The 18,347-nt window shown below is 37.4% G+C and overlaps 2 protein-coding genes across 12 annotated transcripts in view; one reads left to right on the plus strand and one right to left on the minus strand.

Moving 5' to 3' along the window:
* GRIP1 (glutamate receptor interacting protein 1) overlaps positions 1–1,724 on the plus strand; it is a 328,666-nt gene extending 326,942 nt beyond the window's left edge. For all 8 annotated transcript variants that reach the window (XM_055809292.1, XM_055809295.1, XM_027793374.2 and 5 more), the window contains one exon: positions 1–1,724. In XM_055809292.1, the coding sequence (XP_055665267.1) occupies positions 1–234 (234 nt within the window). In that variant the 3' untranslated portion in view covers positions 235–1,724.
* A 26-nt stretch (positions 1,725–1,750) lies between these two features.
* Positions 1,751–18,347, minus strand: part of HELB (DNA helicase B) — a 67,646-nt gene continuing 51,049 nt past the window's right edge. For 2 of the 4 annotated variants that reach the window (XM_055809299.1, XM_055809296.1), the window contains 12 exons: positions 17,247–17,621; positions 15,338–15,564; positions 13,117–13,989; positions 11,888–12,059; positions 11,068–11,209; positions 9,952–10,082; positions 8,866–8,950; positions 7,366–7,425; positions 6,623–6,827; positions 5,623–5,757; positions 4,926–5,375; positions 1,751–4,437 (listed from right to left, as the gene is read on the minus strand). In XM_055809299.1, coding sequence (XP_055665274.1) covers positions 4,348–4,437; positions 4,926–5,375; positions 5,623–5,757; positions 6,623–6,827; positions 7,366–7,425; positions 8,866–8,950; positions 9,952–10,082; positions 11,068–11,209; positions 11,888–12,059; positions 13,117–13,989; positions 15,338–15,564; positions 17,247–17,523 — 2,847 coding nt within the window. In that variant the 5' untranslated portion in view covers positions 17,524–17,621 and the 3' untranslated portion in view covers positions 1,751–4,347. The remainder of the gene's footprint in view (positions 4,438–4,925; positions 5,376–5,622; positions 5,758–6,622; positions 6,828–7,365; positions 7,426–8,865; positions 8,951–9,951; positions 10,083–11,067; positions 11,210–11,887; positions 12,060–13,116; positions 13,990–15,337; positions 15,565–17,246; positions 17,622–18,347) is intronic. The other 2 variants (XM_055809298.1, XM_055809300.1) reach the window with 2 other exon arrangements.

Below are 18,347 nucleotides of genomic sequence, written 5' to 3' on the forward strand. Positions count from 1 at the left end.
GTAAACCACGTTCGCACCAGAGACTTTGACTGCTGTCTAGTTGTGCCTCTCATCGCAGAATCAGGCAATAAGCTGGAACTGGTTATTAGCAGAAACCCCCTGGCATCTCAGAAAGTAAGCTCAGAACAGACTTCAGTAAGCGGGGAGTGGAGTGATCAGAATAATGCCTTCCTTCACCAGAGTGGACACGCTAACATTAATACAGAGACACGGGAACCTACAAATACATTATAGCAGAAATTCATTTTAGTGGGACGTTCAGTAACTAAAGACAATTATGGTGCTAAATCCCCTTAAGATTTCTCTGAGATTGATGCTCAGATGCTCTATAGCACTAAAAAGCACAGGAGGTCAGTCTGTCTGTCTGTCTGTCTCAAGGCTTGTATTAATTCATCATCACTTTTGAAAAAGTTTTAATTCTTCATTAAGTAAAGTCATTCCATTCTAAACAATCTAACATTAGCAACAGTATGAAAAATCATTAAGGGCCTTTTTTCCCCTAGGTAGGAAATTGGGGAAGATGTGTTACACGTGATTTAAATGTTGTCTCCCTCAGGCAGCTGCTGTTTGAGGGAAAAGCATGAAGTTAACCTCTGCCAAGAGGCTGGTGGCCGGCTTGTGTGGTTGAGAACAATGCTGTCGGTATGCTTCGCCAGGTTTTCTTGTTAAAGGGCTAGACCTGTGATTCTGGGGACCTGCATTCTGCTGGCAAGAAGGGTGCACTCTTCAGACAAAGCATAGTTTAGATGGAATGCTGGTATGTGGTGAACATTACTCCCCCACTTCAGTAAATTTCGTTAGAACATATGTTACTCCCTATGCAATGAAGTTATTTAATGGTACGTCTTGCCAACCAATGAGGATTTTTAAGCAGAGACTTTTTTAGCGGGATAAAAACCTCTGAAAGAGGATTACCAACAAAAGTAAAACTGAAATGAGCTCAGACAAATTAGAAAGAAAGGTTTTAGAGGAAAATGGCTTTTTTTAAACTATGTCAGTGGAAGACTGATACAAAAGCTCTTTAATGATGCATAAACCTGTAAACTTGTACTATCACATGTCGTCAGCTTTTTAAACAGTTTCTTGAAGGGCAAAAGTCCCATTTAATATGTTTTGTTTTCCCCCTGCAACACGTTTTTAGAATTCAAAATTGTAAATATATTTTACAAACACATCACACAAATTCTCTCCTCTCCCCTCAAGCAATAAAATACTGCCATTTGCTTTATACACTCACCAGCAGCTGCTTTGGTTTATTCCGGTATTCAAGTTGTTATTGGTAATTATTGTTATTGGTGAATATAAAGATACTGGATTTGTACATTTGTAGAGTCTCCATACCTAAGCAATCACCTTACAGAGTTGTTTCTGGTCAATTTAAACTGTTTAACTGTTTCCCTGTTGCCATTTCCAATACATGAACAAGCTCACCTGCCCTGCACATGCAAGAATCTCTGATTTCTATTTCAGCACTGCCAGAAAAGCTCAGAATGACATTCAATGCTGAATCATGTAAAAAAAAAGTTCATGAGTCACTTAAATATGTATTTTTATTTGTAACAAATAAGTATTAAACTGTAAAGTATTTTTGTACAAATTTAATACTTTAATAGCATGATATTTATCGTCTATGTTATGGTTTTTTGAAATTCAAACTGTTGCAAATATTTGTATGGAAAAACTGTATAAAATGAAATAAACAGTGAGATTTAAAGACATTAAAAGTCTTCTACTTTGTATTTTTTCCGTATTCTGTACACAGCTTTAGCAAAAAAATACAGTGTTTATATTTGTAGTACACTTTTACCTGCCATATTGTAGCGGTGCATCTTGGCTGCTCTACAGTCTCAGGAATCCTCATTAGGCCTTGGCCTCTGTGTAAGAATGTCCTGGGTCTGGCCGAGACAGGGTTAATGGTCTTCCCAGTAGCTCATACAGTGTTTTGAATTTAGTATGAGGATAACGTTGACAATAGTTGAGAATAGTTGTTGCTAAGTCGTGCTTACCCAGTTCAGGGCTTTTCAAGTTTCCCATGCTCTGCCAGCGAGCAGCTGCCCAAGAAGCCAGGAGGGAGCAGAGCTAGGACAGTGGACCCACACTAGCTAAAGGGATATTCCATACCATAAAACATCACGCTCAGTATGACATGAGCCACTGATCACTGCTCAGGGACTCGCTGGGCTTCACTCAGTAACTGTATTGTGCAGCACTTGGGCTTTGGTGTTTTTTTCTTCTTTTTTTTTTCCCCCCCCATTCGGTTTAATTCCTCTTTGTCACGATTGTTGTTATTATTTTAATTATATTTTACTTCAGTTCAATTATTAACTTGTTCTTAACCCATGAGTTTTACCTTTTTCCGATTCTCCTTCCTATCCTACCAGGAACCGGGGGGTGCAGAGAAGGAATGAGTGAGCCCCTACACAGCCCTCAGTCACCAGCTGGCTTTAAACCACAACAGACAAGTTGGGCAGTTAAGCATCCCTGCACCATACCAGCAACTCTTGCATGGCTGAGGTGGAGAACAGCATTGACTGTACCAGAAACATTCTTTATCCAAATCATAACACCCTCTGACAGCCCTGAAGCATTCCTTATCTGAATCTGAGTGGTACAGTACCACCATCACTGGAATTTTGAAAATTCCAGTGATTACTGACTGATTGTGGGTAGGACAGAAATTTATTGTTGACTAAAGCAAACCATCTCCAACCCTATAAAAAGGAGTGCTAAGTGAGGCTCTTTGCAGCCTGCTGCAGTCCAGGAGAGCTCAAAACAGCATCTCCCCTCTGAGTGGGACACCACTTAGAGCTTGCGAACAGAAAGATTTTGAAGTCAGGAGGACCGCTGCTGAAAGCTGACGATGGAGCCTGTACCCGGCTCCTTAAGGCTCAACCCTTTGCCTGTGGAGACAGGCAAAAGCATTCAGCACTGATATTCCACTGAGCGTCAGGGAAACTTTTAACAGGTACGCCTTTATACATTTATTTATATATATATACACACACACACACACCCCCCTATTCCTTTGTGTCTGTCTTCATGCATGCGTGAATTGATTTAAATACCTCATAGCAAGTATAGAATGAATGTTACCACCTCAGATCCATAATCAAATTACTGTCATGATTGCAATAAACCCTATTGATCTACTTTGTAAATGATAAATTAGCCAACAATTAAGTGCTGCTAAAATCTTGCGATCAAACTTAAAACTGTCAATGAAACTTAGACATCCTTTAGATATAAACTGCTGTCCAAGTCTGAGACAAAGATTGGATCTAGCTGCACCTAAGCTCTATTAAGAGTTCAGAAAGCAAGGGGGTCCACTCTGACCCTCGTGACTCAACAGGAAGGTCTCCCTTACCCCTTCACATCCTTGGTCTGTGTAAATCATTCCAGCTTAATTTTAATTTGATTCTTCTTTGTGTGGTTTGTCTATGCAATAAGTAATAAAGTGAACCTTTCCACTGAACTTTGTGAAGTTGCAATCCCACAAATTCACACTAAAACTCTCTCACCAATACCTTTGATGGTGATTCCTTAAGCAACCTAAACCACTCACTCATGACACATATGTGTTAAAAAAAATAGTTAGAAGCAAGCTGTCCAAATTTTAGTACAATTTGTCTCATGTTTGATTAATCTCAAAAATTACAATGCCACAGGTCACACAGTACACCAAAAAAAATTAAAAGTAGAACGTTATTTGAACTCTGGCTTGGAATTTTGCTTTTCTTACCAAGGTCATTACCAGCATACAACTATTAGCTAAACCAGCAATGGCAAGTCTACATCTCTTTCACATATGAAGTGGGGAAAATTTTGTGTCACTGATTGCCACTTTCTTGTTCTATTTATTACAAGATGAAAGTCCATAATCTCTCAAAGCTTCACACCCATAAATCTGCCACATTAGAAAAATCTAATGTCCCCTTTGAGAACTATTTTTTAACTCAAGCAAATTGCAGTTTTGGCACAGCAGTAAAAGCCTCTCATCAATTCTGTAGCCATTAGGAGACTGATAAATCTTGGTATGGATAACTAGAGCCTTTAAAATCAGAATTCCCATGCATTTTTAAGGGAACATATGGATTCTGTAAGACCTGCAAGTTCATTCTTCACCAAAACAAAAGAATGATGTGATTTTTTGATGACACCCCGAAGAATCTCCTACTAAAAACAGATCACTGAAAATATAAAAGGTTCACTTTAAAACAAGCTGCTTCTTCATAGAACAAGCAAATACAGGAGAACCTTTGAAAATCATCTGCATACCCAGCTTCTCTGTTCCAAAAATCCTGAACGAAACGGATTCAAGAAAGGTTCATAATGACAGTTAATTGCCTGTTAACTTTTGAAAAGCTTCCTAGGAGTTGGTTGTCCCAAAGTCAGATTCTTAAGCCTGAAAGACCCAAGTGGGGAATCTTGTACTGTTGTCTGTCAAAACAAAACAAAAATGTTATCAGAGTTTGAACCAGAACTAAAATACAGTAACATCATGTTACATCTTCTTTCCCCATGACAGAGCTCAGAAATTAGATGTAATGAAAAATGCATCTGTTAAACATGTTTGACTGTATAAAGATCAACTGCAGCAATTGAATTTTACATAAATCTTTCACAGCAGGTCAGCTCCTAAAAACTGACTTCTGTACACAAAGAATAAGCTAATATAGGCTAAGCCAGCTGATCGATCACACCAATGAGTAACAAGACAAATTTACTGCTACTGACATTGTAACTTATTTTTCCCTATTAGTCCGGGAAAACATCTGCCAAACGTGACTGCTTCACCAGTTACTGGTCATCTTGAAAATTATTAAATAAATACTAATAAATGAATCATAACAGTATCCAGGTGACTTACGGTGGTGAAAGTGAGCACAAAAGTTTAAAAGAAACTTCCTCCACAAGGAGATACTCACAGAGGGTATTTTCACAGCATCCTCAGAATTCTCTGCAAGAGTTTGTTGCCTTTTACATGGACTTTGCTGCAAACTGCCCATCTGATCTTCTTTATTGATAACTGCTGACCCTTCCTGTTTAATCAACTCACTTAGAGGTTCAGATGGGTCAAGAGCAACTTGAGTTACAGAAACAGACTGAGTCTCAAGCTCTTGACTTTGCCAGCTCTTTGAGAGGGGAGAGGAAGTTTGTTTGGGACAGTTGCTTGTTCCTGCCATTGCCTCTCTCAAAAATCTCTGTAAGCGAGTTTTTCTGGGCATGCTCTTGTTAGTGACTGCTCTCCTGAGGTGCAGCTCTTCAGATACAACATAGACACGGCAGCGTCCTCTGGTCACAGCTGTGTACACATGCTGCCAGTGCTGACGGCCAGGATTGCCAACCACATAGACAACAGTTTTTTCCTCAGAACCCTGAAACATATTTAAGAACACCTTATCAAAGTAAGATCTCAAAAAAGTAGTTTACCAAAAAAAAAGAAGAAAAAAAGACAAGAACAAAGAAGTTAGAGAGAACTGGGGACACTCAAGAATATTTTCTGTTCTGCACTCAAGGAATTTTAGTTCCAAGAGAGCTTCTGACTTTCACATGAAAATACAGTGCATTAGCAAGATAAAGCTATGTGAAAGTTCGATCAGCTCATAGCTTCTTTATTTTTACCTGAAATGTGTGAATAGTTCTGGCCCATGCATGTTTTATGTGACATAGCTTCCTCAGTGCCTTATACTTCACAGTGAATGTGGAGCCACATGTGCTGCTGATGGTCAATAAGCGCTGTTTATCAATTTCTACATCCTAAAGAAATAGCACAAGAACACTCAGCAGTAAGCTTGTATCAGCAGTTTGATCAATGTCTGTATGTCTGTGGGTGCCTGTAGTCTAGCTTTCCTTGTAATTACAATAGCTGCAATGTCAACAAAGCGAAATAGTTTCAACACACACTGAACCCAGAAGTCTTTCACTGACCACCTTCAAGAAAAGTAATGTTGTAAAGGGCTAACCCTAACCCCTTCTGTTTAGTAAAAAAAGTGCTGAAAGGCAGTTTAAAATCCCCAGAAAACTTATGATTATCCTAGGGCACAGCGAAATACATCAGTGAGGCTGTGAGGCCATTTAGCAATTTGTTGCCACAAATAGAGAAGAGCCTACTCTGTCCCACCAACCCTGTACAGTCCCCCTTTTCGGATGCACAAATACTGATAACTTCCACTGGACCCTCTGCTGAGTCAACTCAATTCACTGAACCCAGAAAAAAAAAGTAAGTTTCTTGCGGCTGTATTTTTTTGTCAGCTTACTTTTGTTCCAGAGGAGTGCTCAAGCTGTAACACTAGCTTCATTCTTTACTTAAGACTGTTTCTACCTATATCCAAAACATTATCCATTTCAATTACAATACATTTGAGTATTTACAGAATACTTAACACTGGACACTAGCAGACGAACTGAAACATATTTTACAAAAATGCCCAGAGATTATTTTTTTTTAATTTGCTACCGTGAATCTGCTTCTTTCTTGCCTTTCACATGACAGTTCAGCAGAAGAACTAAGTATATATGATGGACTAAAATTATGAAGTGTGAATTTTGTTCTGGGAATTCACAAGGGCTGAATCAGTTACCACTGCAGGTTTTTGTGCAAGTTCTTGCAGCAAGGACTTACCCCTGTTATGAAAAATATATCTCCATTGCATAGTCGTTTGTCCTCCTCAGCAGTCTCTGTAGTGAAGGTGATTTCTCCACTTCTGCATTCATGGTGATTAGGATCCTCTCTGAAACCACCGTCTGGCAACAGATCCTTGAGATATGTATTTCGTGTGCAGGAAATCTTGTCATCAATTTGAAATAAAAGTCGGTTGTTATGATCTCTATGTCAGAGAAAGAGGGAGAAATGTATTTACAAAGCATGAATTTGCCATCTCTCAGTATTTCTTCTGTTGCCCCTCTCTGTACTTGGGCCAGATTAAAAACCTTAATAATGTTCAAAACAGTTAAGAGAATTCACATTTAAACAAAAGTTTCTTGAACTTTTGTAAAACCCTTTAGTAAAAAACAGTAGCATGTAGTAGCATTAAAATCCTGCTTCCCTGCTTCCAAAAATATTTCAGAATCTATTCAGAAATAATACAGTGGCAAAAAATAATTAACCTTGAGGGGGTTTTTCCAAGTTGCTTTTATGCCAACTTTAAGTACTAAACAGCAAATCAAAATCTTGGAATTCACATAATGACAATTTAAATGAACAGCAAACAGTTTAATATTATATAATTTATTTCTAACATAAATAATCAGATCTAGATTAAACATTACAAGTTTTACAATCTTATTTTAGGTCATTGGCCTGACTAACTCTTTCAAAAACAAAATGAGATTGTTCACAGGAAAAATTTCAAAACATTGGCTTACCTGCTTAGATGATTTGAATAGTGTTGGCAACAAAGTTCATTTATTAGATTGCAGTCTTGCCTAAATCATACAAAACAAGAACACAAACGAAATCATGAGCTATAAAACATACAACTACATGCAATGTAGTGACATTAGCATTAATTTATAAATAATGTGAAAAGCCCATTTTAGCTATGATGATCTTCCACCAATAGTTAAAAACAATCACTGATAGGAAGTAAGAGCAGTAAAGGAACAGTTTTATCTAAATACCATAGAAAGTGAGGCAAATATGTTTATGATGCATGCCTAGATTAGCTGGATTTGTTTTTAAGGTAAAGAAGAAAACCAAAGAAAAACTAAAGCCTGGATATATTATTTTCTGTCTGTGGATGTATTTGCTTTTTAAAGACCTGGAATTTTAACTTTTAAATGCAAATTAAGTACCTATAAATAAATTCTAGAAAAATCTTATACAGAATTCTTTAACAACAATACTGTATCTGAATGCAGACTGGAGAGAAAAAAAAACATTATTTCAGAGTTACTCAGCATTCACAGCAAACAGGTAAAGTAGCCAAAATTTACATATCACTTATTTGCACACTAGTAACCTGTAAACAGTGGGCGTTAATTGCTGAGAAAAGGCTCTTCACAAATAAAAGTGGAAGAGTTTTTTCTTAAGTACCCTTTTGTGCAGAAGTTTAAGTTTATGGACTACTGGTGCCACTGGACGTTACATTTATCCCTTCAGTGTTTCTGTGAGGCCATCCATATTATTCATGCTCCTGTGATGGTTCACATTATCAGTGACCACTAACCTTTCCAATCTTTTTCCAAAGTGTGTTAGAGCCCTACACCCCAGTCCTTCTTAAATGAAGAGTACTGTACTTCCAAATCTCCAAACTGTAGGCATTCACCAGTGCCCAGCAGGAGCACATCAGATTACATGACTAAAGCTGGCCCTTGTCACACGGTCAAAATGCAAGTGTCTTCTGTCATTTGGTCAATCTTTACTTGTGACAGAAGCATGTAGAGATGCTAGCTTATCACACACCCTGGAATTCACTTCTGCCAGGATGGGATACGTTTGAGTATGAACATTTCTTGGTATTTTGCGGGTTCCTTCTGCAGTCAAGCCCTCACCTTTTGCTTCTGAAGGACCACTGCACTGTTAGCAAGCACCAGAGCGCAGGCTCTCATCTCAGAGCATCTACTACAAAACCTGACCACTTAAGTCCATCCTTTGTTTCTTTAACATAAACAGTACAGATGAACATGAACACAAAGGCAGAAATCATGGTGCAAAATAACATTAAGCTTATAGACAAATGAAGCAACTCTCCACAGAGGAAAAGACTGAGGGCAACCAGAAATTACAGGAAGAGACACCAGGCCTGTTCTCTCTGGTAACTTCATGATACTGCCACTAGTCTCTTCATTTCAACACATTCAGCAATTTTCAGGTTGTGGCTGCTAGCAAGAATTTTTTCAATGTCTGCCTGCACGCTCTGTTACCTTCTGAAAGCAATGAACTGCGATTGTTTGGCATCCTGCAGTCCTGGTCCTTTTTTAAGTAAAGTCTTTATGGCAGTTTGCAAGTCTGTTTTAGAAGACACAAAAGGTAAGGCATAAAAATGTGCAGAACAAACAATTTAAGAAAGAAAAACATAATTCAATATGAAACTGCCTTTGCTTATTTCTTGCTTCAATGACATTTCAACTTGTTTGAAACAACAAAAACACACACACCCCAAAAAAAACCCACACCACATAACACCCACATATATACTCCCCAAAAAAGTATCATGCAGTTATCCCACTATTAACATCTGAGAGACAAGAGTGATATGGAAGGAGAAAAATTCTTACTTCTTTGTGTTAAACAGCTGCATAGAGAGTATTTCATGTAAAATATGGTTCTAATATGGCACGTTAAAGAGGTAAAGATACAAGATTTTTAAGCCACAGACCTATATATTTAGATCTCACAGAAAAAAAACATTTTTAGTATTCTATTTGCTGAGTAAGTTACTATAGTAAGGTAAGGCAATAATATTTGTTTTGGTGGGTTTTTTTTCCACATCCCCCTTGAAGATTTTTGACACATACGAAGCAAGAGGCCACTCAATCCACTTACCCAATAAAGGTCAAAACCAATGGCCCTAACTCTGACCTCAAAACATTTTAAAGGAAATACTTGCATCCCCCTCTGTTTCCATTTTCTTAACTTGATTTTAGAGTTGGGAGCACATTCCTATCCAACACACTGTCCTGTTGTAGTTGCTGTTTACTCAAATGATTCACCTCTGAAAAAAATTATCATTTAAGGTTTGACACAGCCACAACACAGAAAGACAATCACATTTGATTACACTGGTGGAAGCTGTATCACCCCTGTTTCAAAACATAACTGGTGAGCTGGAGCTCTACACCATATCCTTTGCACTTAAGGGTGTTGCTGTGTACACTTACAGAAGGCAAAAGGTAAACTATTTATACTAAAACAAAAGCAGATTAAAATCTTCCAAGAATGTTAGTTCCAGCCAAATAACCTATGCTTTACCAAAAGGAAGATCAACACCACAAACTGTACACACATACTGTCACAACCCCCTCCAGCAGGCAAAGCAATAAGAATGAATTTCTTCTCCGGGCTTGGCATTGTCATTTCTTCATTCCAACCAGAAACTTTCAAGACCTCATCAAATTCAGGAAGCTTCCGGTGAGATATTCTTCATCGGAACAGTGAAGGTTAAACAGAAAAGAAAAATTATTTCCAGTTAAAGGGTTCCAGTATATCATCACCTGCATGTGCCTGAAGTTCACCATTTATAAGTTTCTGGTTATCTACACTACATGCACCAGAAACTCTGTCTCTTGAGCATAACAATTTCGCATTAAAAAAACCTGATAATTCATTCTCTAAAACTTTATACCAAGTATTACCCATAGAAGCTCTTCTCATAGGAGAGACTGGAATAACACAGAAGTCTTACCAAAAAAAGAAAGTGACAGTGCTTGTAAAACACTTAGCAGTTCTGGACATCTTGGAAGTGTTCAGAATACTCTCAATCCCAATCAACATGAAAAGTCAAAAGGCCTTGTGCACTAAGACCTAGATTTTTTTGTTTGAGGTTTAAGGAAGAAATCATATGCTGACAGCAAACAGGATTATTTCCAGACCAAAAGTAATGCAAATGCTAGAAACTAAAGTTCTAGGCATTAATACAGAAAAAAAAAAAAAAAAAGACACTATGATTTAATGGTCCTTGACATCTAAACTCTTAGTGTAGTTCAGCCTCGTTTAGCTGTTGTCACACTTTTTTTAAAAAATCAATGTCTTTAAAGCAGTGTCTTTAAAAATTTTGTTTTAGAAAAGCAACTGTAGAGTCGTTTTAGAAAGCGTAGTTATTTGTGCATACACAACTCACTTGAGAACAACAGAGTGTTTGATATTGAAATGTGTCCCATAAAATTCAGGAGTATTTCAGCACGCACACATTTTCTTGTTCAATACATATACCACTGGAAAAATCTGTGGGGGTTTGTTGTTGTTTTGGAGGGTTGTTCATTTGTTACTAAAACCAGTGTTACTGATTTTGAATAAGAAACTGTAACAGAAGCAGTACTACCAATTCAAATCCTGATGCACTATTTTGCAGGTAAAGGACCAGGCCTACTGCCAGAATGCTTCTTATATACCTAAGGAAATCTTACCTTGATGCATTATCTACGATTAGTTGAGATTCAGCTCTGTGATTAGTTCGCAGTTCCACAGAAAAGCCTCTTGATCTTAGACCCTCAAAAATATCAGCTAACATGTTTCCTGGGTCTATGCTTGGTAGCTGTCTAGTATCACCTAAACAGAATGGCAATTATTTGTGAGAAACAGTAACAGATCATCTGTTAAAAACTATCTTGAAAAAAAGAAACACTGTAATTAATAAATACTCAACCCTCTACATTGTAACATGCATCCTCAATACAACTCACCTGAAATAAAACTTCAAAGAATCTAAGAAACTTACTTTGGGGAATCAGGCCATAGTGTAGTTTTAATTTTTCATATTCCTCACTCAGTAATGCTTTACTAGCAGGTGCAAATCACTATGCATGATAAACGCTGACGGTGATTGCATCTTATTCAAACACATTTTGAAAGCTAAGTATTTAAAAACAAATGCCATAATGGCATGCCAAAAAGCAAACTTGTAAGAAAGCTTCTTTAAATGCAAGGAAATCAGAAAAGTTTTCCAGTTGCAAGACGTAATAAGCTACAAAATGGAAGTCATAATACTTTCAAAGTCAGACAAAACACTGTTAAACAGAAATAATGATACTTTCATACTGTCAGCTGAGATGGAAAACTGTCTGTCTCATCTGACCTTATGAATAAACAAAAATATCCAAGTACAGAACTATGCAACGTTCTGGGGTTTTTAAGTGACTCAGTCACACCAGTGGCAGCTCCGATACTTACACTGTATATTGTGTATTATTAAATATTGTAGCATGCTAAACTTGCCATTTCACTTACCTAGAATAATAAGTTTTGCAAGCTGAGCATGCTCACACAGGATTTTTAAAACTAAACTAAGAATATGTACAGACACCAAACTTCCTTCATCCACAATCAGAACTGTCACAGTAGCAAACTTCCACGGCTGTATTTGTTCACTCTGCCTCCACAATTTAAAACTATAGATGATCTAGAAACAAATAGAAATAAATCAAACTCTGACACTAATCAATGGTAAACAACTGTCTTATAAAGGTAGCCAGAGTGTGGTATCTTCTAATGTTGTATTCAGAGCTATGATCTGAAATTCTGAACTTAAATATGTAAAGACCCAGAAGACTCAACCAGTCTTATTTTCCTCCTTGGTGAATACATTTCTAGCTGAAATTATCAATACCGATGTAAAAGCACAAATGCATCTTTTTATTTCTGCAGGGACCCTTAAAGATATAAGGTCAGCCGTTACATTGCTCAGTAACAAAACATCTTCTACTACACCTCACTGACATTAATAAGTCCCCAACATTGCATGACAAAGGGGAACAGGCAACTATCCAGTCCCCAAAGATAAAATAAGACCACGGTACTTTTGATGTTATTGTAATTTTGATTTATACAGATTATTCCACACCTCCAATGTCTTCTTGGTACTTTCCGCTATCTAGGAAAACAGACTTGACCTAAGTTTATCAACTTAGTTTTAAACAAGTTTTTTTAAAACTAAATTTGCTTTCTACATTTTTCCTCAAAAGACACAATATTTAACAGTAATCAAGAAAATACTCTGTGAATGAAATCTATCTCATTATTCAACCCCACCTACTGATCTCTTCATGTATGTGCAGTTATTAGCATGACTGCTAGGCAACAAGACACTAGAAAAGAGCTATGCCATCTAGAAAGTATTTCTGTTGTAACTAAAAAAAAAAAAACCCAAAAAAACTGAGCTAGTAAGACTAGATGCCCATGAAAGGAACAAATTTGAGATGTGTGTCAGTAGAAAAAAAACACCAAAGTTACAGCAAATAATGTATTTCAAGTGATTGATTTATGATTCCCCAAAATCTAACGTTGATTTTCAAACGCTGACAAGCTGTACCTAAGCATTATCATTAACAGCTACACATTTCATAAGGGAAGTTCAGTAACAAGGGGTTTTGTTTTTTTTTAAAAAAAAAAAACAAAACAAGAATGGATAGTGTCAGAAGGTCCTTCAGAACAGTTTAAAAAAAATATATATTCCTTACCTGATGCAGCGTATATGCAGGAAGCTTAGTTTTTTCACTCAAAAGGCTTGCTGCCCTCCCTGTAGGTGCAGTAAATAGTACATTCAAAAGTTTTTTTGTGTACATATTCTCTGACTCCCAATGATTATCAAAGATATTCCAGTCCTCAGATGCATCCAGGTCTTCTTCAAAGTCCTTAGAAGCAGCTTCTACTTCTTTTTCCATCTGCTTTAAGTAACGAAAAAGGCAGCTAACTATTGTACTCTTCCCACAGCCTCCTTTTCCACTTATGATTGTAACAGGATTAGAACAAATCTTTTCCAGAGCAATTACCTGATCTGAGTCTAACTCTGTTTTACCTTGGCCACCACACATGAACCCCACTTCCTTTTCAGGAAAGTGATTTTCACAGTTATGATTGTCTGGACTATTTTCCTTCAGATTTTCCATTTCATGAGCCTGGGTAAAATTAATTTTGTTATCTACCATTTCTCCTGATGATTCAGAAGCACTAAGTACCTTTCTCACATCGACATCCAGTTTCCATGAGTGGTTTAACAGAAGGTCACCTATATACATTGCAATGTCTTTTTCAGATTTGTAAAGATGAGGTAGAAACACTAGTTTTTTCTCCCTAATCACCACATTCTGATCTTTCAAAAATTCAAGAGATTGCCAAACATGTTCAATGGACATATGTCTAGATACCAAACGAGCTAATTCATCTTGATCTTCGTAAGTGTGTCCCATTTCTCTGCACTGCTTCTTGAGTTGATCATACAGAATTAATGCATTCTTCTGCAAGTCAGGAATCTTCCAGAGGAGATGTTCACACCGACAGAAGGCAGCCCACGTAGCCTCACAGTAAGAAAGGTTCAGTTCCCTATAAGTAATCTTCTCCCCAGAAAGAATAAAAGCAAAGATATATTTATTTCAGAAGATGTTAGTGTCTTGCTGAATAACATTGCTCCTAATAAATACAAATTGCAATTCAGAGGGTGGAAGTCTATGAAAAAATATATAATTTTTTGTAATGCACAAACTTAAAATGCTTTTCAAGCAACATGAAAGCGGGATATTTAAAAGTAAGATGGCATGATAATTCCTCTCGGTCACTCTTCTGTATGAAATAGAAACTTCAAAAATCAAAAACCTGGCACAGAAATTGCGTATGAAGGAAAACTTGTACACAACTAATTAGCACATATTCAAGTAAAGGCACAAAAACTGTAGAAGCAGAGAACAGGAAAGACATTTATCACAATACTATTGGCAATTCTGAACATGCTACTTCAAGAAACACACAACCTTTACAGAGACTACCACAAAACAGTAGAAGACCGAAATGCACAAAAATGTGAACTACCGAGGGAAAGAAAAATGACGTGGAATTGCTGAGCCTTAAGAGAAAAAGCTAAGAGAGTCTTCAAGCAATAAGAAGCTGCAGTGAGAATGCAAGTCCGTAGTACAAGAAACGACAGAGCAACAAGTCTATATCGCATCAAGAAACAGACAAATTTGACATCAGGAAAAGCTTTTTAAACAAAAGGATGTGAAACACTGGAATATGTTTGCTAGACAAATGTCTGAAATTGGAGGTCTTAAAAGACAAGTCAGAACATCTGTCAGTAAAAGCAACGGGAGGCTGAAACAGAGGCATTAATTAATCACATCTCTGAACTATTAAGCTATAGCTCCTATCTGAGGTACAGGAGTGCTAAGGTGAGCTGCAGCAGCAAAGCTGCACCGAAAGCATAGCAAAGGAAAACAGGAAGGTAAGCAGCAACCACAAATCCCATTATAAAAAACAGAGAACCATCAGATCAGATGGCCTTTTACAGAGTAACTTACCTACCTTACTATCAAAGCATAGATACTGTTTTATATATTAATAACAGAAAAACTCATTTGCTGGTATAAAATTGAACAGGACAGTTGAATGTTGTAAATTAGCTTTCTTACTTTTGGCCCAATTACCTCAAGTATCTTGTTTTCTGTTCCTTGTAGAAAAGAACAAACAAATGGTTGTAACAAAGCCACTTTTAAAATCCTCTGAGATTAATTTACTGCAGACCAGCTGGAAAAAAAATCCAGTACATCATCCGTTTCCAAATGATGTAAGCTTGCTTACCTCTGACAAATGCCCAGTTAATAAACCAAACATAACCAAAACAGCACTGTAGTCTAATGAAGCTCAAAGGTAACAAGCACCCCATTTTTCACCCTGCTTAACATTACTTACCCTGCTGAATCCAAGCTTCCATGGCTCATTCTTTAGTATCTCATCCAACTGTGTTAGCATCTTGTCTTGAAAATGTTCTTCCTCATCATCCGCTCCAATGTTTTCTTCAGTCTTTCTTTGCCAACACACCATATTCAACAGAGAGCAAAAATGCCGTGGCAGAAGAACTGGCAAGAACTCCAGTATCATCGGGTAAGTCAGAGCTACCAATACCGCCTTTCCTGCAACTGTAACCACCATAAACCAAGAAAGTTTTAGACAATACACAAAGATATTCATAAAGGCAATTTAAATTGGCTCTGGCTTTTATCCTTCTGCCTCCCATACATCCAAAATACCTAAATTTCTTCCAGTTTCTTATTCTTTTTAATCCTTTTCGAATTCTTTTAAGTCCGTTTTCTCTGAACTGCCACAGGAAAAAACAGATGACATAAAAACTGTAACTAAATGTACTAATTTGGAAAATACATGTTATACATTTTTAAACTGCATACTCATATACATGCATATACATACATAAACTGCATGCAAAACTGCATTTTGTAGAATGTCAGTTCAGACCTCACCACACCTGCCTCTTACCTAAAGATTATTTTCATACAGATGTACAAAAGAATGTTTAAAATCCAAAATAAGAATAGAGGCTTCTAAATCTGTAGTGGCAGATCAGTAAGGGAACTTAGGAATAAGTGCTTTCCACTGGCTTTCTCAATGACCCCAAACAAGCTAAGCTATCACCTTCCCTGTTTCTATCAGTCTTGAGATCAGCAAAAGGGGTATAATGAAACTGATTTGCTCTGTATCTTGCTTTAAAATAAAATTTCAAAACAACATGAAACAAATTTCAGAAGTTTTATCTTTTGGCAAGAAAAAACACAGAATTTTTATATGTATGTTTGTTACGATTTAACACCAGTTGGCAACACAGCGGGATAGGGAGGGGAATCGGAGCAAAAAGGTAAAAAAAAATGAGGGTTGAGATAAGAACAATTTAATAACTGAAACAACATATTATTATAATAATAATGGAAAGGAGAGAGAAGGAGAGAGGAATAAACTCCAAAGGGAAAAAAGTGATGCACAATACAACTGCTCACCACCTGCTGACCAGTGCCCAGCCAGTTCCCAAGAAGCAACTGCAGGCCCCAGCCAACTCTCCCATTTCATATACTCAGAATGACATTCTAAGGTATGGAATACCCCCTTTGGCTAGCTCTGGTCAGCCGCCCTGGCTGTGTCCCCTCCCAGTTTCTTGTGCCCCTCCAGCCTTTTCACTGTTTGCTTCAAAAGCATACTCCTGATCCAGTATCTAACACTCATGTAGTCACACCACCACAGTCCACAACAGGATGCTCAGCAGTCCTGAACTATCTCCGAGTGGGGACACTCCAGTGTTTCCACAACCTGCTCCCCAGCCACACCAATCTACTGATTGGCAGGGTACAAATACAATTCAATAGCCTAATTGGTGCAGCTGATTTGGACTGAGCTCATTTGCTGTTCCCCTGCACTACAAAGAAGCAGCTATACTATTTCTGAACACGTATTTGTCACAAAAAGTTATACCACCATATTTAAGCAGTGCTGAAGCCATTTTTTAACAATCCTTGTTATACCCAAATAAGCTACAGGAAGCCAGTACCAGTGTCTCTGCATCCCTGGCACAGATAATTCTACTTAATAAGCCTACAGAATTCAGGAAAATCTTTGTATGTTTCTAACTGTATGCCTATCTTTAATTGGTCAGCTGTCCCACTGTCCTCAATTTAAAAAAAACCAGAAGAATCTTCGTATGTCCAGAATTCATTTGAATATACAGTTCATATGAAGACATGTTAGCTTGAACATAGTATCTGAAAGAAAACTCAGTGGCTTATAAAGCAATCAAAATAGCAAAGGATATACCTACATGATTTTGAAACATAGTAGAAGACGTCATAATCCTTGGTGTCTCTTTGTTTAATCCCCATCTGTAAGCGTGAAGCTTGGAACTGTTTTAGTTTTTCTTCAAGATTTCTAAAACTCAGCATAGACTCCATAGGAAGCCAAGTAAGAAACTTCTCTTTAAAATCCTCAGGAACAGCACATTCCTTAAGAAAGAGTGAAAACACTTGTCGGTTGTTTTCTTCTATATCAGTCCGCAGAAAATATGACGGATATCCTTGCACAAAGTACTTTGAGCCCATTTTTTTAGCTTTAACATTAACTCTCCACCAAGGGTCAACTAATGGAAAACGTCCAACTACTTCATACTCTTTTTTGGAGCCATCTTCCTGTATAACAACTGAATCAATAAAAAGAAAAAGAAAACCACTGTTAACTGACAAAGATTAGAAGTTCGGTTTGATTAAAAGTTTTGTTTTTTCAAAGCTCATTTTGTCTTTTGTATAAGTTGCAGTAGTGAAACTAAAGCAACGAGTATCTTTCCAGTAGTATTTAAAAACAAAAGCAAAACCAACCTCAGAAACAACCACTAAAACTGCTTCTGTAAGCGTCAGAGCTAGAAAGTTGAACTTGCATATTGTTGTTTGTTGAGACAATTAAACACACTGGTATATGGTTTAATATTGCATCATTTATGCCAAGTCAAGTTTGCAATTCCATTTCAAAGTTTTGCCACAAAGCACTGCATCGCGGTGCCAGCATTCTCTTCGGATACATTCACGTATCAAAGACTTCTCACAACTGAAACCACCAAAATTATATGTGATTAACCTAACTAACTCTTAGGATTTTGGATAACCTGGTTTGCCTCCTCTTCCATCCTCTTTCCCTCACAAACGTTAATACACCATTCCTCGATCCATGATTAGGGACTAAATGACTCCACCAGAACAAAGCAAGCACCTGCTAAACGCAGGTGCTTTCTCTCCAAACCAGAGCACCAGCAGCCTTAGGCCTGTAACAACTTCTCTATTTATTTTCCCCTTGTTACCTAGCTCAATTTAGCCATTTTAAAAACAATTTTCGGATATTCTCCTGCTAGGTGTCTCTCCATCATCACCTGCTT

Source organism: Falco peregrinus, chromosome 6 (genome assembly GCF_023634155.1).
Source record: "Falco peregrinus isolate bFalPer1 chromosome 6, bFalPer1.pri, whole genome shotgun sequence".
In the NCBI taxonomy this organism is placed as follows: Eukaryota; Metazoa; Chordata; class Aves; order Falconiformes; family Falconidae; genus Falco; species Falco peregrinus.